This window comes from Ictidomys tridecemlineatus, chromosome 2 (genome assembly GCF_052094955.1).
Source record: "Ictidomys tridecemlineatus isolate mIctTri1 chromosome 2, mIctTri1.hap1, whole genome shotgun sequence".
In the NCBI taxonomy this organism is placed as follows: domain Eukaryota; kingdom Metazoa; phylum Chordata; class Mammalia; order Rodentia; family Sciuridae; genus Ictidomys; species Ictidomys tridecemlineatus.
The window spans coordinates 18,522,824-18,548,506 of record NC_135478.1 but is presented as its reverse complement, the minus strand read 5'-3'; the positions used below and the strand labels follow the sequence as shown (position 1 = coordinate 18,548,506).

The following is a 25,683-nucleotide window of genomic DNA, read 5'->3' as shown; positions in this document are numbered from 1 at the left end:
CAGCAACTTAGCAAGACCCTGTCTCAAAATTTAAAAAGAAAAAAAAAAAACTTAAAAGGGCAGGAGATGTGAACCCCTGAGTTCAATTCACAGTACCACCAAAAACAGGAGAAAAAGAAAAGAAAGGATCCATAACATTTAAATTAGACACATAAATTACATGCCAATAAAATAATTGAGTTTAGCAACATGCATTTCTGTGGTTAAAAATTCTAAAGTCTTTTAAAATGAATTGTTTTCAGTCTTTTAAAGAACATAATGCTTGTTTCAAATAAAACTTTATGAGAAAGTCCAAAATAAAAAACAGACTAAAATGAAATTGCCCAATTGACCTACTCCCTAAGCTGGCTCTGAGACTCCTCTGGAAACCTCCAGGGTCCTGGGATCACACTTTGATACTGCTTTAAAATGTTACGATGTATTGAAACTAGTTATCTAGATTTTTTCCAATGACTTTTCAGTATCTTTATTAAAGGTTAATAGTGTAGGAAATTTACAACTTGTCAAACAACTACAAAATTAATGCTGGTGAAAGCTGGAAGAACACATGACAGTAATAGCTCTAACTGAGGCTTCTTTTATAGGCTGGTGCTGGAAAAAGTTTCCTGTGTAAGTGTTCCTTTATTGAGATCTACAATGAGCAGATCTATGACCTGCTGGACTCTGCCTCAGCTGGACTGCACTTACGGGAACACATCAAGAAGGGAGTGTTTGTTGTTGGTGCAGTGGAGCAGGTGGTCACTTCTGCTGCTGAAGCCTATCAGGTACCCTTCCATGAGTATTTACTTGATGCTTAGGCAATAAACATGCTGTGAAAGCACCCCGATCTCAAAAAAGTAGAATGAAGTGCTAAAAATATTTCATGGAGGCATGATGCAAAATGCTCATGAAAAGAAAAAAGAATAGGGCAGGATTTAGTGAAAAAGAACTCTGAGCCACTTGATTTAGCATTATTTTGATACATTTATTCTAATCAAGTACTCTTTAAAAACACCCTGCAGGTGACAATTCATTAGTGTCCCTGTTTCTTAAGTTAGTCTGCCTGGGAGCTGCTAGTTTAAGGAGCTTGTGGGAATGCTGGCTGTGAAGCAGCTAGCTCTTCACTTCTTACTTTCTATTTTTGCTTGCATGTTGAGCGTCAAAAGCCAACTTCGGTTCAGGGCAAACCAGCAATGGAAATTTATAAAAATATTCTCATATTTTACAGACGTTAAGTAATTTTTATACTGTAATATTTAATATATATAAAATATTGCAACATGCATGTAGTTACTAAGTTTAATTTTAAAATGAACATTCAAGACAATTTAATACTCATATAGCACCAATATTATCCTTTTTGTTGGTGTATTCCTCCCTATCCCCTGACTACTCCCCCAAATATTGTTGAATGTGATTATCATTTGCTTCTGCTTTTAAACTATAAATAAATAAATAAATAAATATATATATATATATATTAATATGTTGCTTTTGTTTCCTTTTGGGTTTTAAAAAATGGTTTATGTTCAACCTCCTATGAATTTTTAACTCAACATGGTTTATGAAATGCATCTATGTTGCATTGCATCTATTTTCACTGCTATATAACATTACTAGTTTGTTTTTCTACCTTTAAAAAGTCTCTTGACTCAAACTTTTTAAACTGAGATTCCCCCAGTAAGAGGTAGGTTTTACATGTGGCTCAGTATGTATATAGATATATTCGCAAAAAATCATGTTGGGATTTGATTGGATTACATTGCAGTTGTAGACCAGCTTGGAGTAATTGATACCTTTACAATATTCAGTCCATACATCAACATTTATTTAGATTTAATGTTTTGTGATATTAATTTTAGTAATTTTCACCATAAAAGTCATGTAGTTTTCATTAACTTTATTACAGTATGCCTTACAATTTTTGATGCTTTTATAATCTCTTTTTAAAAATTACATATTCTGTTTTATGTAAATAGAAGTGCAGTTGATTTTTATAGAATGCTTTTTACTTAATTAGCTACCTTGCTAACTATCTTACAAAATCAGAAATGTATGTTAAATTCTTTCAGATGCTTTTTTCTGCTACTGCCATGATCATGTGCTTTCTTTTTCCTTTCAAGTGTTAACATGATAAAGGACTAGATTCAATTTTTAAACTTTTTTTAGTATTTTTTTTCATCAATTTGAAAAATTGAGATCAACCTCTAATTTCCCTTTCCATAGGTGATTATATGCATGTTGAACTTAGATTTTCTGCCCTGAAGGGTAGGCACTCATGTTCTTGTTTTAAAAATATAAAGCCTGAGCCTTGAAAAGGTTCAACTGATTCCAGATCACACTACAGTAGAGCCAGGGTTGAACTCATCACGCAGACTCTAAAGCCTGCAGTGTGAACCTTCGTGTATTCCTGCTTGCCGTAGGGAATAGGAAGGGAATAGAAAGGGAAAATAGGTACTTTACAGGCCAAGGGAATGGAGGAGAAAGAAACAAAACAAAACAAAAGACTGGACAACTCTCTGAGTTTCAAGGTAATTCAGAATTTTTTTTTCCCTTTGGTTCAACATTTTTATTGTAAAGAAAAGGGTTCAGAGAGATTTTGTGATTTATATTAAGATAATACAGATAGAGTATGGCAAAACCCTTCTAGAACTATGCCTTTTGACTTCCTGTTTGTTCTTTTTTTTTTTTGTAACATGGAGAGAGAAAAAAAAAATAACTTGTATGTTCTTTGGTGGGCCAGTAATATTTCTTATCATACTTTACAGATTTTTTATTGATTTTGGTGACTAACATGTATCACTTGAAATTTGTGAAAATATAATTTCTCTTACAAAGCTAGATAATGGAAAGACCATAATAGGTGTTCCCCACCTCTGCTCTAGAGGGAGAATATATTTTGTGTAAGTGTTGTGAAAGTAAATAACTGTAAATTAGTATTTTTCTTGTTAAATCAGTGGTTCTCCAGTACTTATTTTAAGTTTGTCTTAAGTGTGCCTGCTGTGGCTTTTCATAATACATTTTCCTCTTACCTAGGTGTTGTCTGGAGGATGGAGGAACAGACGTGTGGCATCAACATCAATGAATAGAGAATCCTCTAGGTCTCATGCAGTCTTTACAATCACAATAGAGTCAATGGAAAAAAGCAATGAGACTGTGAATATACGAACCTCCCTACTCAACCTGGTGGATTTAGCAGGATCTGAAAGGCAAAAAGATACCCATGCAGAAGGGATGAGGTTGAAGGTAAGAATGAGATTATGGTCTTCAACCTATATGTGAATTCTTACCAGAAGTCAGTACACACCAGGTATTGTGAGGGCTGCAAAGAAATAAAAAATTACTCCTATCTAAAAGGAGCAGATTTTTATTAGGTAGGGAAAGTGAATGGGATAGGGCAAGTGGCAAGAATGTTTTAATTTTTTCTAGAGGGGATAATGGTACTAGAGGTATTGTGTGCATATACAAATACATAACAACAAATTCCACCATTTTGTACAACTCTAATGTACCAATAAAAAATATGGAAAAAATATCTGGAGAGAGAGAAGGAAAAATAAAGGAGGCATTGCTTTGCTACTATTCTAAAGTTGAAGTGTATATCAACAGGGGACAGAAAAAGAAGGATGTGAAATGAATTCCTTGGGGAAATGTGAAAAAGAAATAGTTCTTAAGTTGTCATCTCAAACAGGGACAGGGTTTGGGTAGGGAGGGAGGAACAGGAAATACATGCCCAGTTGGGTGACAAATCAAAGCTTATTGTATATGTGCAGAATGAGTATGGCATTTGGCATTTTGGCATGGGAGTGTAAGGGTCCCGCGAAACGTCGGAGGAAGAGACCACCAAGAGACTGACTCATGCAATTGCAGAAGGGGATTTATTGAGGATCCGTTCCAGCATGCTGGGGCTCTGTGCTCACTCAAGAAGGGAGAGCAACCCAGAGCCCTGGGCAGGGGTTGAGCAGTGCTTAAGTACACTTTTGGGGGAGGGCGGGGACTTTGCATACATCAGAACAAATCATCATGAGGCACGGGAAAATTGAACAACAACTCTGAGACATGATTAGCACATTCATTGGCAGGAACAGGTTGGGCGGGGGTGATTGGTCATTCCTAAGCGGGGTACACATTCAAACTGATTGGTTTGGGCCCTGAATGCCTACGTGCCAGGCTACACAGGGTCCTAGGTTATTAAACAACCAGAGGGTCAGGGGGAATATTTACTGGGCAGTTCCGGGTATTGTCCTAACAGCTACAGGAATTTCAGGTTTTGGGTGTAGCAGAGGAACTTAACAATACCCGGTCCTTCACTTTTTAACTCAGGCCTTGCAGCTTAGAAACTTTACAATTCCCGGTCTTTTACACTTTAACTTCAATTTCTTTTACTCTTACAGGAGGGTGGGTTAGAGAGGCAAGTAGGCCAGATCACTGAGGACAGGAGTGCCAGGCCAAGTTTGTACTCAACTTTCCAAATACTGGGAAATAAAAGTTTTGAAGAAATGAGTGATTTCATGAAGAAAGCCTATTTTATGAAAAACTTGGACCCTCTGACCTACCACTGCCAAGATGAAGAGGGGAGAGCCTAAAGAGAAAGGAGACTGATTATATTGTTTAATATTTCAAGTGTACAGAATTGAGGGCCTAGGCCTAGGCTAAGGTACTAGCAATGGTACCAGAGGTTCTGTGTAATGTATATTGATAGAATAATTGTAATGTGATCATCATTAAAATATGTGTGGATTCTATAGTTTAAGATATATATTAGAGGTATCAGAAATGGCAGAGGAGAGATCTTCTTTTTGCATTAAAAGTGAGGCTTGAGGGGGCTGGGGTTGTGGCTCAGGGATGGAGCGCTTGTCTAGCATGTGTGAGGTGCTGGCTTTGATCCTCAGCACTACATAAAAATAAATAAATAAAATCAAGGTATTGTGTCCAACCAGAACTAAAAATATATTTTTTAAAAAATCTTACAAAAAAAAGTGAGGCTTGAGCCTCCTGAGTTCTCATGTAGTTTCTGGCAATCTAAGGCTCATGTTTCTATTGGTACATGATGCATAATAAAATAACATGTTTATACAGATGCTGCTTAGAGTAGGGTTACATGCCAGTACATCCATTGTAAGTTGAAAATATCATGAAGTTTAAAATGCACCAAATATATCTACTCTACTGAACATCATATTTCAGCAATAGAGTAATTGATAGTGTCATGGTCATTCCTCCTCAAGATCTTGAGGTCAGCTGGGAGCTGTGACTTGCTACTGCTTCCTACTATCCTGAGAATGTTGGCTGACCTGCAGAAAGATCAAAATTCGGAAGTTGAAGGCTAGGGTTGTAACTCAGTGGTAGAACACTTGCCTAGTTCATGTGAGGCACTGGGTTGGATCCTCAGCACCACATAAAAATGAAATAAATGTATTGGGTCCATCTACAACCAAAAAAATACTTTAAAAAAATTTTAAAGTTGAAGTGCAGCTTCTACTGAATGTGCATTGCTTTTATACCATTCTAATGCTGCAGTGTGCATCAAATAGAAAACTATTATGGGATAATTGATCATACTGAATTTTAGCTGAAAAGTCCATTATTATTAATTAATAGTCTCCAACTTGCCTTTCCATCCAAAATTGTCACTCTATTAGATCTATTTTAATTTAGAAAGTCACTTATATCTAAATTTTTGTTATTTTTTCCCAACACCTTAGGAAGCAGGTAATATAAACCGATCATTGAGCTGCCTAGGCCAAGTGATTACCGCACTTGTTGATGTGGGTAATGGAAAACAAAGACACGTGTGCTACAGAGACTCCAAACTTACCTTCTTGCTTCGGGTAAAGTAGATTATTGGGTCCCTGCATTCTTTTGATTGTGCTTACTAAGGGTGATAGTGGGACATCTCTCAGTCTTGGTAGAAAGATTGTGCCTTTTTGTTTTTCTTTCTTTATTTTGCTTGAAAAGATTTTGTGATTTCTCACATAAAAACATATACCATTTATGTCATGGAACAGGATTCTCTTGGTGGTAATGCCAAAACAGCCATAATTGTAAATGTTCATCCCGGATCCAGGTGTTTTGGGGAAACCCTGTCAACACTTAATTTTGCTCAAAGAGCCAAGCTGATTAAAAACAAGGTAAGATACTTCAATGTATTTAGTAAATTAGAAAAAGACTTAAGTTTAAAATATACAGTTTATGATTGCCCTAATATTACTCTTTTTTGGGGGGGTTCTGGGGATTGAATCCAGGGCCTTATGCATACAGAGGCAAGCACTCCACCAACTGAGCTATATCCCCAGCTCCTTCCCTAATATTACGGTTAATTGTTATCTATTTCTCTGTGAAAGTTTATCTTAACTATATGTAAGATTTCTATATATTGTTTTCTTTTCTTTTTTTTTTTGGTATTACTGGTGATTAAACCCAGGGTCTCACACCTGCTAGGCAAGCACTCTACCACTGAGCTATACATACCCCCAGCTCTTCCATTTTATTTTCTCTAGCCATTCAAGACCTAGGGTAGATCTTATGGTTGTTAATTGTTTTGCTAGTTTTTTCTTTATGTAAAGTTTTCCTTTGTAATTGGGATACAGACTAAATTTATTTGCCTAAACAATGATAGCAGAGCTGATGGGTACAAAGGTGAAAGTATGCTATGAAAGAAATTTGTAACATTGATAAAGTTGGTCTTTCAAGTTGTCTCTATTTCCAGGGAGTCTGCATTTCATTTTATATACAAGAAGCTTCTTTAATGTTGTTATTACATGTAGGGTCAGAAATCTTTTCTTGTAAGAGTCAAGTAGGGCTGGGGATGTGGCTCAAGTGGTAGCGCGCTTGCCTGGCATGCATGAGGAACTGGGATCGATCCTCAGCACCACATAAAATAAAAATAAAGATATATTAAAAAAATGATGTTCCTTAAAAAAACAGGTAGTCACTGTTTGCTTTTGGACCACATGAACTCTGTTCCAACTACTCATCTCTGCCTGTCTCTGCCTTTGTAGTGAGAAAACAGCCATAGACAGTGTATTAGCAAATGGGAGCAGCCAAGCTCCAGTATAGCTTCATCTGCAGAAGATAGTGGACTGTATTTTGCCCACAAACAACACTTTGCCTTCTGCAGATCATTAAAGACCAAGAAGTCCCCCACTTATTTTGGAGAAGTTGAAGATCTCTTTGGTTTTAGAAATTGTGCTCTAAATTGGTAGATTAATTTTATTTCTCCTTCAAGGGTGAAACTGTTCATGCTAAACCCCCAAGAAGATTCCCTGATTATCTGATCGTGATTAGTCAAAAGTGGTTTGTGTTTCTCCTTCTCCCAGCTAGATCAGAAGAGTACAGATATAGTGCTTTGTTATATTTCTTTGGATTATGACTCCATACTAATATGAATATTAGCAATATGAAGAGGAGAAACAATTAGAGCTTTCTGGCCTCATCTCTTGGGACTTCTAGAAGTCTGGAGAAAATAGAACTGCAGTGATAATTGAAATTATGGTGTCACTGATGTGATGATGATGTCAAAAGTACCTCATAATGAAGCTGGCCATAAGAGTCAGGCACAATTGGATATGGCTTCTTAACACACACAAAACAACAAAACTAGGAGCTCTATACTAGTCTCTATCAATGGTAAGTCCCCTGACCTTCCTACCAGTGGAAAGTGCTAGGGCATCTGCTACTTATTAAGATTGAGCCATTTAAATCTTTCTGAGTGACTGGGCTCTTCCTACATCAAGAGCAGAGGGAACTGTGGGGCTGGCAGGGAGTTTTTCCTCACTGAGGTATTGGGCATTTCACAACTGAGTCCTTTGACCTGGTCGGTACTCAGTTGTTGGCACTTATCACCCTGTTGCTTTTGTGAGCCTTTTCTAAAAATATATAATTTTTTAATTAACAAAAACTATTTTTGTGGCAGTTCTAGGTCCACAGCAAAATTGAACAGAAAGTACAGAAACATCCCATATACTCCCTGTCCCCACACATGTTAACACCTTCCTCACTATTAACATCCTATGTCACAGTGGTATATTTGTTTGTGAACATTTTTAACTTTTTATTTTTATTTTTGGTTGTAAATGGATATGATACCTTTATTATATTTATTTTTATGTGGTACTGAGGATTGAACCCAGTGCCTCACACATGCAAGGCAAGTGCTTTACCACTGAGCCACAACCCCAGTCCCCATTTTTAACTTCTTAGTGTTTGTCTTAAACAAGAATTTCTTTAAGAAAATGAAGGTACTGGGCTGGGGATCTAGCACAGTTGTAGGGTGCTTCCTCAGCATGCACGAGGCCCTGGGTTCGATCCCTGGCAACACATACACATACAGGTAGAAAAGAAAGATATCATTTAGTGTGTTGAAAACACAAAATGGAACTGTGAAACCAACTCTTCCTTTCAGGAGGGCTGTTAGAAAATACAGGGTGGGATTCCTCTGGAGCGGCTTGCTTCTGCCAAGCCAAGGGAGCTTGGGCCAGCCCTGAGGGTCATCATGGCACTTACAGGCTAGGTTTCTTTTTGTTTTCTTTTTTTATACCTTTATTTTATTCATTTATTTGTATGTAGCGCTGAGGATAGAACCTAGGGTCTTGCACCAACAAGACGAGTCTCTACTGCTGAGCCACAACCCCAGCCCCACAGGCTAGGTTTCTTCTTCATAGGGAGTTAGGATGGTGGGGTGGGATGGGGTGAGTGGGGGATGGCACCAATTGAAGTGTTTGCTTTTCTCCACTGGGGAAGGGGGTGAAGTCTGTCCTCCTCAGGGGGAAGGAAGTATTAGGGAACACTCAGATCTGAAGGATGATCCAGACAGAGCCTGGGGCTGGTCAAAGAGCAATACATAAGTGGGAGTCTGGAGGGGAGTGGTGAGGGAGAAGAGAGCCTGGCTGGTGCTGGTCCATCTCTAGCTCGAGGTATAAAGGCACAGAGAAGGAAGTTTCCTTCCCACTCTAGGACACTTTGATTCTGGTGGCCTTCTGATCATTCATGAAATGGAAGCACAGTTTTGTTGGCTGTTTATCACTCCATACCAAAAAAATGCAAACTCTGGACTGTACAACTGAAAAGAGTGATCTCTTAATTCTTGAACAGGCAGTGGTAAATGAAGACACGCAAGGAAATGTGAGCCAGCTCCAAGCTGAAGTGAAGAGGCTCAAAGAACAACTGGCCCAGCTTTCTTCCGGGCAGACACTTCCAGAAAGCCTTCTGACTAGAGGTAGGATGAACACAGCAGGACCATCCTGGGAAAGACAAGTGTGAATATTAGTTCAAGAGCCCCCTGCTGCTAGATAGGCTTCCCAGAAGTTCCCACGACTATCTCCTCTGTTCATTTAGCCCTTTCTATGTATATCACTTCCATAGGAGCATAGTACCCTGTAACCAGACACAGGAGCCAAAGACACTGAGTTCTGTGAGATGCAGGGAGAAGGAATTAAAATCATTTTGAATAATTCATCCTTAATAACTGCTAAAAGGAGAGACTGATTTCATTTAGGTCACTTCCAGTATTCTGTCATAGGATCTACATAATAATCTACATGTTTATTAAGTGCAATAGGAGGCACTTTTCTCCAAAGTATAGTTACTAGAAAGTGAATTCATTTGAAATCTATAGACGAGGGAAAATTAAATCCTAGCAGGCACACTGCATCCTGGTACTCCCCCCAAATTTTTTAGATCCATTTCTATTTCTATATATCATACACTATATATATATATTTTTTTTTTTTAAAGAGAGAGTGACAGAGAAGAGAGAGAGAGAGAGAATTTTTTAATATTTATTTTTTAGTTCTCGGCGGACACAACATCTTTGTTGGTATGTGGTGCTGAGAATCGAACCCGGGCCGCACGAATGCCAGGCGAGCACGCTACCGCTTGAGCCACATCCCCAGCCCATACACTATATATTTTGACTAAATAAAGAAAAGCTCATTTTTCTTCAAAAAACAGCTAATATATTGAGTAGTTTAATTTGAAATTCATGATCCAGTGACAACAGTATCATTCTGTTAGTTGAGAATATTCAAAGACTGTTAAACTCATCTTTTAGTTTTAAAAATTTGAGAATTTTTTTTTTCTTTTGTCAATTACAGATAAAGAAAAGACTGATTACATGAAGTATTTCCAGGAGGCAATGGTATTCTTTAAGAAATCTGAACAGGAAAAGAAGGTAGGAAACTGAATTAGGATAAAAGGGATTTAAGTTATTTCAGGCTTTCACAGTGAGGTTTTTATTGCAATAAAATGAATAGCACCAGATTAATAAAGAAAGTAAATGAAGGCTGTGAAAATCTACTTTTGCCTTTAGGATTAAATTTAAATTTAGTATTTGTTTCTGGGTTTATGAAAATTTAGGAAGACTGACTTATTTTTTGTGATTAACCAAACAATGAATGTCTTTAAGTCTCTGGTAGAAAGAATTACCCAATTAGAAGATCTCACCCTCAAAAAGGAAAAATTTATTCAATCGAATAAAATGATTGTGAAATTCCGAGAGGATCAAATCATGCGGCTAGAGAAGCTCCACAAGGAATCCCGGGGAAGTTTTCTGCCTGAGGAACAGTGTCGCTTACTCTCAGAATTAAGGGATGAGATCCAGACTCTCCGAGAACAAGTGAGTTCATAGCGCGCGCGCGCGCGCGCGCGCGCGTGTGTGTGTGTGTGTGTGTGTGTGTGTGTGTGTGTATCTTTAAGAATAAAGGAAGTTCAAAGCAAATATAAGTTTGTCACCAAATACTTGCTCTTTAAAACAGTAGAAATTGTTTTAAATGAATTCAACTGATTGTATGATTTACATAATTCATTTTCCTCCCTTTCCCAGAATAGTTACACTCAAAGAGAAAGAAGGCTTCCTAGTGATATTGCCATATAGTACTCAATGCTAGCCGGCCAAGTAGATTTTCACCCTGTGGGTCCTTGTGATTATCTGAATCAGTAGTCTCTTTAGAGTTGAGCCTTTTGATATTTAGTTCTTTTTCCCCTTTCCCTCAGGAGGTAACAAAGACATCTAGTTTTGAAAACAAAAACAACAACAAAAAAACCCCACAGTAATCTGTTATCAACTCTGTGTCGCTTTCCAGAGGGTTTTTTTGTGTGTGTGTGTTATATTGGGTTTGGGACCCAGGGCCTTAGGCAAGCACCCTACCACTGGTGTCTCCAGCCCTTTTCATTTTTTAATTTTGAGTCAGGGTCTCAGTAAATTGCCCAGGCTGGCCTCAAACTTGTGATCCCCCTGCCTTAGCCTTCTGATTGCTGGATTTACAGGGTGTGTCCCTGCACCTGGCCACTCTCCAGGGTTTTCAATGCATGTTTAAACGCATGGACATTTTTACTTTCATATATGTTTCTGCCCTTTGCCTCTTTCAGTTAATGTATCTTGGTCAACGGAAAGTCTCTTTATTTTTTCTGGTGTGTTAATTTAACCATTTTCTTTTATGGAAGAGTCTGCCACATTGTATACTCCCTGCTGTATCTCCCTGGGTGCACAGGTGAGGGTTTTAAGAAACTTAGCACAAATAGAGGAGTAGGTGATGCATATCTCAGTGTGATCACAAATGCCAAGTTGCTTTCCACAATGGTTGCATTACAGTACAACCAATATTGCATCAGTGTTCCTTAGTTTTCTCATGGCTTTTTAGAAAGACTAGTTTAGTAAGGAAATGTTTAAATATTTAATGTGTGATTCTTCTGTGTGACAGATAGAGCACCACCCTGGAGTTGCAAAATATGCTATGGAAAATCATTCCCTCAGGGAAGAGAATAGAAGACTGAGATTATTAGAGCCTGTGAAAAGAGCCCAAGAAATGGATGCCCAGACCATTGCAAAACTAGAGAAAGCTTTCTCTGAAATATCTGGCATAGAGAAAAACAACAACTGTAAGAAATTATAGTTGTAAGAAGGGGCTGTTTTTATTTGTTTTGGTAGTGAAGATGGAACCCTGGTTTGTCCTATCACTGAGAAACATCCCCAGTCCTTTTCTATTTTTTATTTTGAGACAGGGCCCTACTATGTTGCTTAGGACCTCTCTGAGTTGCTGAAGCTGTCCTCAACCTTGGGGTCCTCTTGCCTCAGCCTCTTGAGTTGCTGAGATTACAGGTGTGTGCCACCATTCCCAGCTTTAAGAGGCTGTGTTGATTTAACCATTGGGGGGGGGGGCGGCAAGGGTATCAGGAATTGAACTCAGGGGCACTCAACCGCTGAGCCACATCCCCAGCCCTATTCTATATTTTATTTATAGATTTAGAGACAGGGTCTCACTGAGTTGCTTAGTGCCTCTCTTTTGCTGAGGCTGGCTTTGATCCTCCTGCCTCAACCTTCCGAGCCTGGTATTACAGGCATATACCACTCTGCCTCGTTCAAGAAACTGTTTTAAAGAGTATTTGTAGTGCCTTGCAATTAGGATCTTCATTTTTAGCCTCCAGACCTGATATGCCAATTTGTTTTATAACTTTATTTATTTACTTACTTATTTTTATGTGGTGCTGAGGATCGAACCCAGTGCCTCACACATGCCAGACGAGTGCACTACCACTGAGCCAAAAACGCAGCCCCTGCAAATTTTTTTATTCACATACTTATTCTTTAATGTTATAAAAATAAATTTACTAATTTTTTTTCTCAAAGATCATAGTAATTTACATAGATTGATAGACATAGCAAGGAAACACCCATTGTATTTATCTTGTTTTACTGATAAAAGTAAAAACTATTTGGATATCACTTAATTTTTATTCAAAAGAATTTTCCAGTTTAAATTTCAAATAGTTGAAATGTTTGTCAGTCTGGCTAAAGTTTATCCAGTGTAGATGGGTGTCACACTCATGATCCACCAAACAGTGGTTTGGTCCTGATATTATGGTAACAATGAATATATTATGAGTGACACATTATTCCCAGGAGTTTACTTGTACTCTGAAAAGTGGTTTAGTTGGTACTAAATCTGACTTACAGGTTTGGCAGCTCTTGGTGTTAATGTCCTGGAATTTGATGATAAAGTTTATTTGCCCCTTTAGAATTGGTATTTTCATGGTCTTTTATCACACTCAGCCTCCACCTTCCTTTTTTTTAGGTTGAGGAAATTCTAATCTTTCATTCTGCATTCATGGAGAAGTTTATCTCCTCGTTTTTTATCTTTCTTTTGGGCTGGGGATTGAACACAGGACCCCATGAATGATAAGTGTGCACTGCCACTGAGCTTCATCCCCAGCTCTTTCTCCTTGTTTTCTAAATTTTCCTTTCCTAAGCTGCCTTCTATTCCATTATAACCTAACAGAAGAAGATTCACAGTATTTGAGTTGTAGAGAGACTTAAAATCTTAGATGTAAAGTTAAGTTTTTGGTTTTGTTTCAGTTAATTTTCCCTACAAGGCTCCGTATTTGGTTGGCGATTTGGGCCTCAATGGAATCTTAACTTACACATTTGATAGATACTAATGGTAATTTCTGGGACCTTATAAGCAGCTACCATTCTGCAAGCAACTGTTTTTTAAAATATTTATTTTTTAGTTGTAATTGGACACAATACCTTTATTTTATTTATGTGATGCTGAGGATTGAACCCAGGGTCTCCCATGTGCTATGCGAGAACTCTACCGCTCTACCACAACAACAGCCCCTGCAAGCAACTTTTATATTTTTCTGTGCTGGAGCTCAGTGTACTCTCTAATCAGTTTTCTAAGCAAATTTTGAAAATTAACATATTCTACCTGGTAGATGATACCAAGTTCTTTCAGCTTGCTGCTCTTGTTATTCATTTTCTTTTCTAAATAATACATTGACCGTTCAGACAAGCTGCTAGCACTAATTCCTGCAAGTTTAACATGTGATTCTCTTTCCAGTGTTAACATGATGCATGTCAGTCATCATTAGCTCTTTTTCTTCATGGAAAAGGTGTTGTCTTAGCTGTGCTTCTCCACCCTGTGGACCTCTCTGCTGCTTGAATATGTCTCCTCCTAATTCTTGTAGACACTGTTGCATCCTATATTTCCTGCAGAGATGTAGACTCATCTTTGAGGGCCCACCTCCCAACCCATTTCTTATCTATCCTCTTTATGCCTGAAAATTGGTATGTGTGGGGGCTGGGGATGTGGCTCAAGCGGTAGCGCGCTAGCCTGGCATGCGTGCGGCCCGGGTTTGATCCTCAGCACCACATACCAACAAAGATGTTATGCCCGCCGAAAAAACTAAAAAATATTTAAAAATTCTCATTCTCATTCTCTCTCTCTCTCTCTCTCTCTCTCTCTCTCTCTCTCTCTCTCTCTCTCTCTCTCTCTCTCTCTTTAAAAAAAAAAAAAAAATGGTATGTGGCCGAGTACTTAGCAAATGTGTTTTGTTATGTTTGTCTTTCAAAGACCAAGATTGTTTCTTTATTATCAGGTCAGCAAGGCTTTTCTCCCAAAGCTCCAAAAGAACCAAGTTCATTCGCAAACACTGAGAAATTAAAAGCACAACTCCTGCAAATTCAGACAGAGCTGAATAACTCAAAGCAAGAATATGAAGAATTCAAAGAACTAACTCGGTAAAGTGTGACTACATATGTGTGCTTGCCTGTTCTAGTATTGATTTGTGGTAATGTTAATATTCACAATTTAAATGGGCATTTTACTTTAAATATTAAATTCTTATTATTAGCACCTAACTTGTTTTGACACAAAGAAAAAGGGCTTTTTGTCTTTTTTTTATGGTGTATCTAATGAACTAAATGATAAATGTTTTATTCAATATATTGTCAATTGAACTTGCTGAGTAAATTCTTTATTTTATAACCAAATTTATAGTTATTAATTGAATCTAGATTTTTAAAAGTTCTGGGTTTGTTAGTATTCTTGATACTCATTGTATAAAAGAAAAACAAGACAATTCACATTGATATAAATTAAGATGAATCCTATCTAAATTATAAAGAACAGTTTGCTTTTAAAATGACATCACTTATGTTGTCATCATCGTCATGGACTACTTAGGCCCTTGAATTTGAGCTCTACTATTTAGTAGTTGAGTTCTTTGAACATTTTTGAGTCCCTGAGTATATTACCCAGCTGGAAAATGAAGGTAATGATCCTGAGAGAATATTTCTGATTTATATTTATAGTATAAACTATAAAGTACTTTACAAGTGTTTGACTTGCTTATTAACCTGAAGTACTGTTTTACAATATCTATTAGGAAAAGGCAGCTAGAATTGGAATCAGAGCTTCAGGCTTTGCAGAAAGCAAACCTTAATCTTGAAAGCCTTTTGGACGCAACAAAAGCCTGCAAGCGACAAGAAGTTTCTCAACTGAATAAAATTCATGCTGAAACACTTAAGGTAGGTTATCTGAAGCAGCGGTCCCGTGTTAAGTTAGTGCTTATCTCTTTTGTATTTTTTTTTTAAGATTTTTTTAAAGATGGACACAATATCTTTATTTTATTTTATTTATTTGTATGTGGTGCTGAGGATTAAACCCAGTGCCTCATATGTGCAAGGCAAGGCTCTGCCACGAGCATAAGCCTAGCCCCTCTTTTGTATTCATAATGGAGAGAGTCTGCATGGTCTATCTCCAGACATACAGGTGGCATCCTTCACAGAGGTTAACCTCAGGGTCACACTGACTGGTGTTCTTATGTATACCTCCAGTAGTAGGGCCAGGGAGCAAAGAATACAACATTTGGGATCAAATTCTCACCAGCCATTAACCTTAGGCAGGGTTTTCTAACTTCTTAGCCCCACCTTTCTTTCCTCTGAACTGAGGATGAAGGGTTTTGTTTTTCTTTTTTTTTTTAATTTTTTTAATATTTATTTTTTAGTTTTCGGCGGACACAACATCTTTGTCTGTAAGTGGTGCTGAGGCTCGAACCTGGGCTGCACACATGCCAGGAGAGCGCGCTACCGCTTGAGCCACATCCCCACCCCAGATGAAGGGTTTTTAGAGTAGTAACATTATTGATAAAGAGCCTAGTCCTCTAGATCTCAATAAATGGCAGCCATTGCTGTAATGTAATGTGTGCAAAGAACACTAAACTAGGAGAATATGTTCATAAAGTACTCATATAATTATCACACATAATACTTGGAAATAATGGGGGATGGGGTCCTCTAATAATTTCTCCTCATAAAAGAAAAAATGTGCAAGCATCTGACAGTAAGGAATTTGTGGGGGAGGACTATATAAGAGTTTGTCCCAGGTCAGAAGGGGAAAAAGAACTTTGTCATTCTTGGGTTTTTTTGTTTGTTTGTTTGTTTTTGTTTTTTTGTTTTTTTGCTTTTTTGTTTGGGTAGCTGCAAAAGAATCCATTATATGGATATATCATGATTCATTTAACGTACAAAATCCTATTTTCTTTACAAAGTTAGAATTTTATCTTTGCTTTTTTTATTTTAAATGACCTTTGGAGGGATGGAGTTGCAGCTTAATGATAGAGCACTTGCCTCGCTCGCATGTGAGGTACTGGGTTTGATCCTCAGCACCACATAAAAATAAATAAATAAAGAGATTGTGTTCATCTACAACTAAAACAAAAAAAATTTTTACAAATGACCTTTGAATTCTTTGCAGGAAATAAAATATTAAAGAATATTATCAATTGTTTTATAATCCTTGGTGGCTCCTTAGCACAGTAGAATTGTTGAGGGAAGAGTGGCATAGCAATTCAGATCTTTGGTTGTTGTTTATTTTAAATCATATCAGTAACTTTATGAATACATTCTCATGGTTTAAAACTACAAGTTAATGTTAAAAGTTCTTTTGGAGCACCATTGCCAGTCTACTTCAATCTGGTCCTTTATCTCATACTCCTGGAATTAATTTAATCCTTTTTCTTGGTGTTTGTACAGCAAATATGCATGGACTGAGAAAACATGTAGAGTTGTTTTATAGTTGTTTTTATTTTGCTATTTTAAAAAACTTGAAGTCAATTTGCATATGTTATTCTACAATATGCTTTAGTTAAGTAAGTCCAACGTATGCCTTGGATCTTTCTATATTAACTAGTACCCAGAGTGCTACCTCACTTTAAACCTACACGTCCACATTTTGGATGACTCATGACTCTAGGTGGTTTCCAAGGACACACATTCTCTGGGATTGGAAAAGTGGTTGTGTTAGAAATGAGCCAGGCCTGCTCGAGCTGCCTCTGGGGTAGCACCAATTGCCTCTTGGTAGAAGAACACCATCCCACTAATGGACATCATCAGACTCTTTAATTCTTACAATCTCATGCATGAAAATCAGGATCTTTTTTAAGGTTTTAGTTCCCACTTTTCATATGTTCATGTCCATTTGTATTATCCTTCTCTGTAGGGAAAAAAAAAGCCCATTTTCTATTGGTAGTTTATCTTTTTCTTGGAATTTGTTGGCATTTTTATATATTAATCTTTTGTTTCTTACATACATTGTCAATATATTTGGCCATGATGTTGTCTTTCATCTTTGCATGTGATATTTTTGTTACACGGTAGTTTTTCATTTTTGATGCATCCAGGCTTATTGACCTTTTATCTTTTTTTTTTTACATTGAGATCTTTGTATACCTTTTATTTTATTTTTGAATGGTAGTAGAAAGATTTAAATTTTTAAAAAATCCATGTTTTTCTCACTAATTTGAAATCTCTACACATAAATCATTCTGTTTGTGGACTTTGTATGTTTTTCCAATTTTTGACTATAACATGCTAAATTACTGTTTTAATAATTATACCCTGTTTATAATGTGACTTTATATTGGATGAGAAGTGTGTCTTGTACATTTATTCTTTATACAAAGTTGGATATCAATTTACCAAGTTTCATTTTTTAAAACCTTATTAGAATTTTGCTTGGAACTGTATTGAATTGATAGAATTATTTCTATTTAGGGCTGGGGTTGTGGCTCAGTGGTAGAGCACTTGCCTAGCATGTGTGAGGCCCTAGGTTCCATCCTTAGCATCGCATATAAATAAATAAAATAAAAGATCCATTGACAACTAAAAAATATTTTAAAAAATTATTTCTATTTAGTCATGTCTTCTATTTCTTCAGGGACACTTTTTCCTTTCTTTTGAATAGATTTCATTTTTTTTCTTAATACTAGAGATTGAAGCTGGGTACACTCGATCACTCAGCTGTATTTCTAGCCCTTCTTCTTATTTTTTTTTTTTTTAAAGAGAGAGTGAGAGAGGAGAGAGAGAGATAGAGAGAATTTTTTTTTTAATATTTATTTTTTTTTAGTTCTCGGCGGACACAACATCTTTGTTGGTATGTGGTGCTGAGGATCAAACTTGGGCCGCACGCATGCCAGGCGAGCGCGCTACCGCTTGAGCCACATCCCCAGCCCTCTAGCCCTTCTTATTTTTTCATCTTGAGACAGGGTGTCACTAAGTTATCCAGCCTGGCCTTGAACCTGTGAACTTCCTGCATTAACCTCTGAGTAGCTGGAATTACAGGCTTTAATTTTTGTCTTCTCTCTTCATAAAATTACTAAATATGCTATTTTTTTCATGTGTACTAATATTGTTTTCCATAATCTTTTTGTTTTTCAGATTATAACTACACCAACCAAGGCTTATCAACTTCGTTCTCGATTAGTACCAAAATTAAGCCCTGATATGGGGAGCTTTGTGTGTAATTCTAGCATATTAGATAATGATATATTAAATGAACCAGTTCCACCTGAGATGAATGAACAAGCTTTTGAGGCCATTTCTGAAGAGCTTAAAAAAGTGCAGGTAATGTTCTAGGTTTTAAAAAGGTAAATAATTAGACATTCAGTTAAATAATTTTGTCTATCATTTTTAACTCCCTGAAATTTGTAGTGTTAAGTGTGAATGTATAAAGGGCACTAGCTTAGAAACCAGTCTACTCTTGTTCTTTTAATTCATTTTGCAGTCTTCAGAAAATCATTCTCTATTCTCCATGGACTTTTTGATTCCCTTGTATAAAATGACCATAATTGCAAGCTTCAAGTTTCAAAACTGATTTATGTGGTTTATCTGATAAAGAAAGTTCAGATATTTGACACAGAATTTTAGTATAAATCAAATTTTAGACAGCTTTTCATATATTTGTAATAACTTATGAAATTGGATTATTTCAGAATTCTGGTTTGAAAATTTAAAAAAAAAAAATCTGTTCAGTAAAACCTGGAGTGGACTAGATCACCTTGAATCCCAGTAATTTGATCCTTCCAAGGCATTGAGGTCTTCCTACTGAAGTGTCCCATGCATCTCTGAGGAAGCTTTTAGCAGTCTCAAGATGCCTCTAGGTTTTAATTCTAATCCCTGTGTTCTTTGGGTTTAAATTATCTACTTTGATGGAGCACACAAGAGTAATTCTGAAATCAGAAATTGTCAGGATAGGCTTTTGAAGTTTTCTGGCTTCAAACAGACCTTTGCTATCTTTATTCCTATGGAGTTTTAGGCTTGTTCACTTTTGATTGTTTTTCTCTTTAATTAAAAAGAAATGGTGATGGTATGTGAATTCCATTAAAAGAGTTTTAATGGACTGAAATTTGTGTATTGCAGGAACAAATGAATGCTCTTCAAGTCAAGCTAGATGAGGAAGAGCATAAAAACCTGAAGCTTCAGCAGCATATTGACAAACTGGAGCATCATTCGGCACAAATGCAGGAGGTGAGCCTGGGAGCTTGGCCTCAGTCAGTGTGTGAAACAAGCACTCAAAGTAGAGCATTATGGGACAAAAATGCCCTCACAGATCCTTGATCAACTTTAACTTTGAAGACTACTCTGGTCTTAAGGCAGATGTTGACATTGTCTGAATTTGTCAGTTCCATTCTGTTTGTTGAGCAGAAAACAAGATGGCCCTTCCACATTCTTACACTCTGTTTCTCTTCACTGTGATTCCTGGAATAGCCAGATTTTTTCTTGTCAGAGACCTTAAAAAATTAGACTTGAAAAACAGCCTTAGCAAGGTACAGTGGTGCACGCCTATAATCCCAGCGACTCAGGAGGTTGAGGCAGGAGGATAGTAAATTCAAACTCGGCCTCAGCAACTTAGTGAGGCCCTAAGTAACTCACCAGGACCCTGCTCTAAATAAAACAAAAAAGGACTGGGGATGTGGCTTGGTAATATAGCATCCTTGGATTCAATCCCCAGTACCAACACCCCCCTAAAAAAAAAACAGCTTTTGCTGGGCATGGTGGCACACTCCTGTACTTCCAGTGACTTGGGAGTCTGGGGCAGGAGTTTCACAAGTTTGAGGCCAGCCTCTGCAATTTAGTGAGACCCTGTCTCAATATGAAAATTAATGTTCTGAGATGTATCTCAGTAATAATACACCCATATTACTTTGTATATTCCTATAATCCCAACTACTTAGGAGGCTGAGGAAAGAGGATTGCAAATTCAAGGCCAGCTTGAGCAAATCTCAAAATAAAAATCAGAAGGGCTGAGGATATAGCATATGGTAAAGTGTTCCTAGGTTTCATCCCTAGTATCAAAATAATACAAAATAAAAATAAAGTCTGGGGATATATCTGAGTGGCAGAGTGCTTGCCTAGCATGCACGAGACGGGGTTCAATCCCAAATACTAGAAGGGATTAAAAAAAAAAAAAAAAAACAGAAATAAACTGATGATTTAAACTGTCTTACCCCACCAGTATTCCTTTTCCAGTAAACATATCTCTTTCCCAAAGCTTTTCTCATCAGAAAGAACTGATTGGACCAAACAGCAAGAAGAACGTCTCTCACAGTTGAATGTCCTTGAAAAGCTGCTTCAAGAGACTCAGACTGAGAATGATTGTAAGTTTGAACAGTTAGGAGTTTTGTGACCTGAAGGAATACTGTAACCTCAGCGTCTTTTTACTCATTTAAATAAATGTCGTCCTGTGTTTTGGGGTTGGATTGTTTTATTGTTAGACAACCATACTTGAGTTTACATGACAGTGGTGACGATAATATATTATAAAAAGAAACTTTTATTACTTTTGATAAACAAATGACAAAGATGTTTGCTTAGCATCTTAATTAAACTGCTTTGAAAATGAAGTATCTTCAATTTATGAGTGTTTTAATATTGACAAAGCATTATTTTTTTAATTTGGGGAGCATCATTTGATTTCCCAGTTTTTTCACTCATTTCTTATTTTTCCCTTTATCAGAGTTTACAGTAAAGCTAACACAGCAGCAACAAAAATAGCTATTCTGTTGTTTGTTTTTAATTTAAAAAGTTACCTAATTGATATTACAGTTGGAGTTTCCCTGGAAGACCAGAGGTGTTTAGCCCATATTGAAAAGTTCTGGTATATCACCAAAAGATTTTCAGTAACTAAGATAAAGTCACTTGAAATTTGTTAGACCTCATGATGTTTCTTTCTTAAGAGTTTTGATGCACATTTTACAGGAGAAATCTAGAAAAGTAAAGTGACCTGTAAGTGAGGGAGAGATGTTAACTCTTCTTCTTTAACTAGAAATGTAGGAAGAGCTATGCAGTAGGGAGAAGATGAAACAGAAATCTCAGGTCTCTTGGGTACCACCACTTGATTCAATATCTGTCCTTAATGGTATCATCAAATATATTCGTGTACTTTATAAAAAAATATTTGTGATGAAACCTGTTGAGGACTTGTTTTGTTTTTTAGTTTTAAAAAGTGAGGTGCGTGACCTGCGAGTAGTTCTTCATTCTGCTGACAAGGAGCTTTCTTCAGTAAAACTGGAGTATAGTTCATTCAAAAAGAGTCAGGAAAAAGAATTCAACGAGCTGTCTGAAAGACACGTGCATGTACAGCTTCAGCTGGGCCACGTCAGGTAGAGTTGTTGTGTGATGATTTCAAGGTGCTTGATGGGTTGTAACTCAGGATGATGTGATGTACAGGTGGTATAAACCCAATTCAAACTGCTTCAACAAAGTAGTAATTTTTAGTAATTTATTATAGCTGCACACCTTTTATTACACCTGGCATTTGTTTTAACCTCTGAATCGCTGAGTATAATGTTGGCTTTATTACAAACTAGTTTTGTGTGATTTTTTTTCTTAAGTCACTCTACTAATCTCATTGGATCTTATTATCCTTATATTTACTTATCAGAGAGGGCCTACATCAAAAATGTAAAGAATACATAATATTTAGGTTTTTAAATTTACCTTAAAAGTATTAAATATGTCCTGACTTTTTAAATATACTGGACACAATTTATTCTTTCTCATTTTTTCTGTTCTAACATTGAATAATTCACTTATTGGACTGCTTATTCTCTAATGTGGCACTCGGGTGCTGTGTGGCCTCTGAATGAGTCAGCACAACAGTAGTGTTGTTTCTTGAATTATTTTGCTTACTTGATATATACTGTTTACACCACAAACACATACATATTTATGTGTGTGTGTGTTCATTAGGTTTATGTAAGTTGGCAGTGGTTTGTTGATAGAATAAATTTAAGTGCAGATAATCTGACTCATAAAAATATTGAATGCTTGTGTGTTTACCATTGCAAAATGTTTTCCTGGTAAAGATTAGAACATGAAAAGCTTCTTGAGAGCCAAGCTTGCCTACAAGATTCCTATGACAACTTACAGGAAGTAATGAGATTTGAAATTGACCAACTTTCAAAAAATCTCCAAAACTGCAAAAAAGAAAATGAAACTCTGAAAACTGACCTCAATGTAAGTGACAAAGAGTATTGGTAATGGGTGAGTGTGACCCAGGACTGTGGCTGTTCTGTTGTGTGAAAGGCAAGGACAGCCCTGACTCCCTCCCGCTTTTTCCCTAGACCAGCCTCAGTGCCTGCCACGTGGAAGGTATGCCACATATTTGTTGGCTGCACATTGCATATAGCAGTGTCTTCAAATCTAATGTTAAGTTTGTCTTTTAGAACTTGATGGAGCTTTTTGAGGCAGAAAAAGAACGAAACAACAAATTATCATTGCAGTTTGAAGAGGATAAAGAAAACAGTTCTAAGTGAGTGCTGTCACTATCACATTCTTTGTCTTGTTTGTTTTTGTTTTCTTGCTAATACCCTGCAAAGAGTTATTTTCAGCTGGGGATGTGGCTCAGTGGTGGAGCACTTTTGTATAGCCTGTGTGAGGCCCTGAGTTCCATTGCCAGTACCACAAAAAAAGACAAAAAGCTTTTTCTTTTAAAGTTTGCCGAAATGAATATCAGATGCTTTTGTTAATTGGCTATATAAAGAAACTTAGCAATAACTATCTGTGGTGCTTTTAAATGAATTGAGACAGGTAGTAATCAGAACTCAGAGTCTTTTGTAAGTCACAGTATATATAACTTCTAGCTGTTCCATTTATTATTGGGAGGTGGGGGCTGATTTTTATTTCTGTTTCTACTGTTCTTTTTCTAGATGTTCTTTTTTCTTTCTGGTCCCTTACCAGGAATGCTGTTGTCTGTCCTTCCTCCCTCTCCCTCTCCCTCTCCCTCTCCCTCTCCCTCTCCCTCTCCCTCTCCCTCTCCCTCTCCCTCTCTCTCTCTTTCTCTCTCTCTCTCTCTCTCTCCAAGTTCTTTTCCTTGATAGCCTTTAGTCAGTCTCTTGGGCTTAGCCAGTAGTCTCATGATCACTTTAAGGAAGAGTTGTTTCTTCAATCAGTATTTATAGAGTTCTTCTTATGATATAGAATCTCCATGCTTTGGTATACAGTGGTAAATGTAGAGCTTATATCTAGATAGGAGATAGGCTGTTAACATATTCTCACTCATGCAAACATTTAGTGATATTCATTAAGCCAGGCCCTATTCTGGTAAATGCCACAATGTATAGAGTAAAACAGTGAAACAAAACATCCTTGTCCTACTGAACTTTAACATAGAAGAGAGAAGTAATTAACAAATCTGAATGTTATGTTGAGGAGTACAAAACACTCTGAAGAAAATAGTCATGAAACAAAATTGGACTCTTGTTAACTAGCCATTGAAATGGTTCAACTTTCTGACTTCTACTGGAATATACTGACAAAGCCAAGGTGTGTTTAGTAAACTTCAATTGTATTGCATTTAATCTCTTCCAAACTAACAGACTCAGTTCCTGTTTATATTGAATGGAATGGGTTAAAATGTAATTGTTCTCTTCCAGAGAAATCTTAAAAGTTCTTGAGGCTGTACGACAGGAAAAACAGAAAGAGATGGCCAAGTGTGAAGAACAGGTAAATTTCCTGTTATTCTGACTCTAGAATTTGAAGTTTGAACCTGATATGTAAACAAGTTTATTATAAAAACTATTTCAGCTTTAAGTGTTGGAAATCAGTTAATTTTTTTAGCTCTTACTTTTCTAACTCCTAAGTGACTATCGTCGTAGGTCATTATTTGTCCTCCTGGTGGAGAACCCACCGTATCATTGCCTTTCAACACAGTTGATCATTTTGAAGTATTACTCTTATTTATAGACTCTATAGTTGAAAAGCAGGAATCAGCTTGGTTGGTTGGTTAGTATTTGAATGTATGTGTGGTCATGATTTAATTCTTTTTTTAAGTATTTGTTTTTCTCTGTAGATGGCAAAAGTACAGAAATTAGAAGAGAGTTTGCTTGTTACTGAAAAAGTGATCGATTCTCTGGAAAAGTCTAGAGAGTCTGACAAGGTAGGTGGAGTTTATAAATGCTAACTTGACATTCCACCTTCAGGGAAGGTGGAAGGTTCCATTTCCATGTTCGTATTTGTACACTCCAGTGCAAATACATCTCTGCTTTGGTTGACAAGGGTGCTTACAGAATGCTTCTTCCAATTAAGTTAATTATCAAGTAATTTCAAGAGGAAACTGTTCTGTTGTTTTGAATAGAGAATGTGTTTGTAAAACACATTCTGCCCTTTTAAATAGGATGCTGATATAATTGTGCTCCTTTCTCATTAATTGTAAGTTCCATGATACAAATTCTCAAATCCCTTCATGCTGACTTTATCTGGAATAATAAAAATAACATGTTTCTCCAAGTATAAAAATCAGGTATAAATTGAATACAGTGATATACCCCTGAAACTCCAGCTGCTTGGGAAGTTGAGGCAATAGGATCCTGAGCTTGAGGCTAGCCTAGGCAACAAAGAAAGATCCCCATCTCAAAAACAAAAACACAGGCCTTAATAACATAGACCTAGAAAAATCCTTATTTCTCTAACTCTTATTCATTTATAAAACCGAAACAATTAAAGTAGAATAAAGCCAGTAAATATAAACTGATATTAATAATGGAGTGTGATATGATATTTTGCTAAAATAAAATTGACTTCTTATGTTGCCATTAGGAACGATAAATGGTTTATCACTTTAAAATGATGTCCTTAACATCAATGGGTATGAAGATACTGTTTCTATCCTCATCAGGAAGTTGTAGCTGAACTCATGAACCAGATCCAGGAACTAAGAACATCAATCTGTGAGAAAACAGAAACTATAGACACCCTGAAACAAGAACTGAAGGACATAAACGTAAGTTCAGTCACCAAAACAGATAGTAAATTTGTGCTTGAGACACACTTCATAGACTCCTCAAAGGGTTAACAAACATTGAAGATTCTGGGATCAAGTAAATTTGGAAATACAAATTGAAGTTCAGTGAATTACTGTGTTTCCTTTCTTGCAAATCTTTTATTGTGCAGCATGCATATCTTTGGGAGGCAGCACAATCGGTAGCATTTCCCACTCTTCACTGTCCTGGAACAATGTTCTCCATGTACCACTTGGGAGTTGCTGATACAAACCAGATAAGAACAAACGGGGTGTTATCTGAGACAGTGAAAGCTAAGGTGGTGCTCCTTAGTTGCTTCCAGGAAAAAATAACACATTTTAATAA

At 36.8% G+C, this 25,683-nt stretch overlaps 1 protein-coding gene across 3 annotated transcripts in view; it reads left to right on the top strand.

Moving 5' to 3' along the window:
* Positions 1-25,683, top strand: part of Kif15 (kinesin family member 15) — a 58,504-nt gene that overhangs the window by 16,001 nt on the left and 16,820 nt on the right. For all 3 annotated transcript variants that reach the window (XM_005337903.4, XM_078037995.1, XM_040290077.2), the window contains exons 7-25: positions 585-764; positions 3,016-3,225; positions 5,685-5,810; positions 5,988-6,110; positions 9,073-9,196; positions 10,074-10,150; positions 10,385-10,594; positions 11,679-11,856; positions 14,356-14,497; positions 15,145-15,286; positions 18,476-18,661; positions 19,457-19,564; positions 20,589-20,694; positions 21,534-21,699; positions 22,405-22,555; positions 22,765-22,850; positions 23,974-24,043; positions 24,390-24,476; positions 25,215-25,319. In XM_005337903.4, the coding sequence (XP_005337960.1) occupies positions 585-764; positions 3,016-3,225; positions 5,685-5,810; positions 5,988-6,110; positions 9,073-9,196; positions 10,074-10,150; positions 10,385-10,594; positions 11,679-11,856; positions 14,356-14,497; positions 15,145-15,286; positions 18,476-18,661; positions 19,457-19,564; positions 20,589-20,694; positions 21,534-21,699; positions 22,405-22,555; positions 22,765-22,850; positions 23,974-24,043; positions 24,390-24,476; positions 25,215-25,319 (2,577 nt within the window). The remainder of the gene's footprint in view (positions 1-584; positions 765-3,015; positions 3,226-5,684; positions 5,811-5,987; positions 6,111-9,072; positions 9,197-10,073; positions 10,151-10,384; positions 10,595-11,678; positions 11,857-14,355; positions 14,498-15,144; positions 15,287-18,475; positions 18,662-19,456; positions 19,565-20,588; positions 20,695-21,533; positions 21,700-22,404; positions 22,556-22,764; positions 22,851-23,973; positions 24,044-24,389; positions 24,477-25,214; positions 25,320-25,683) is intronic.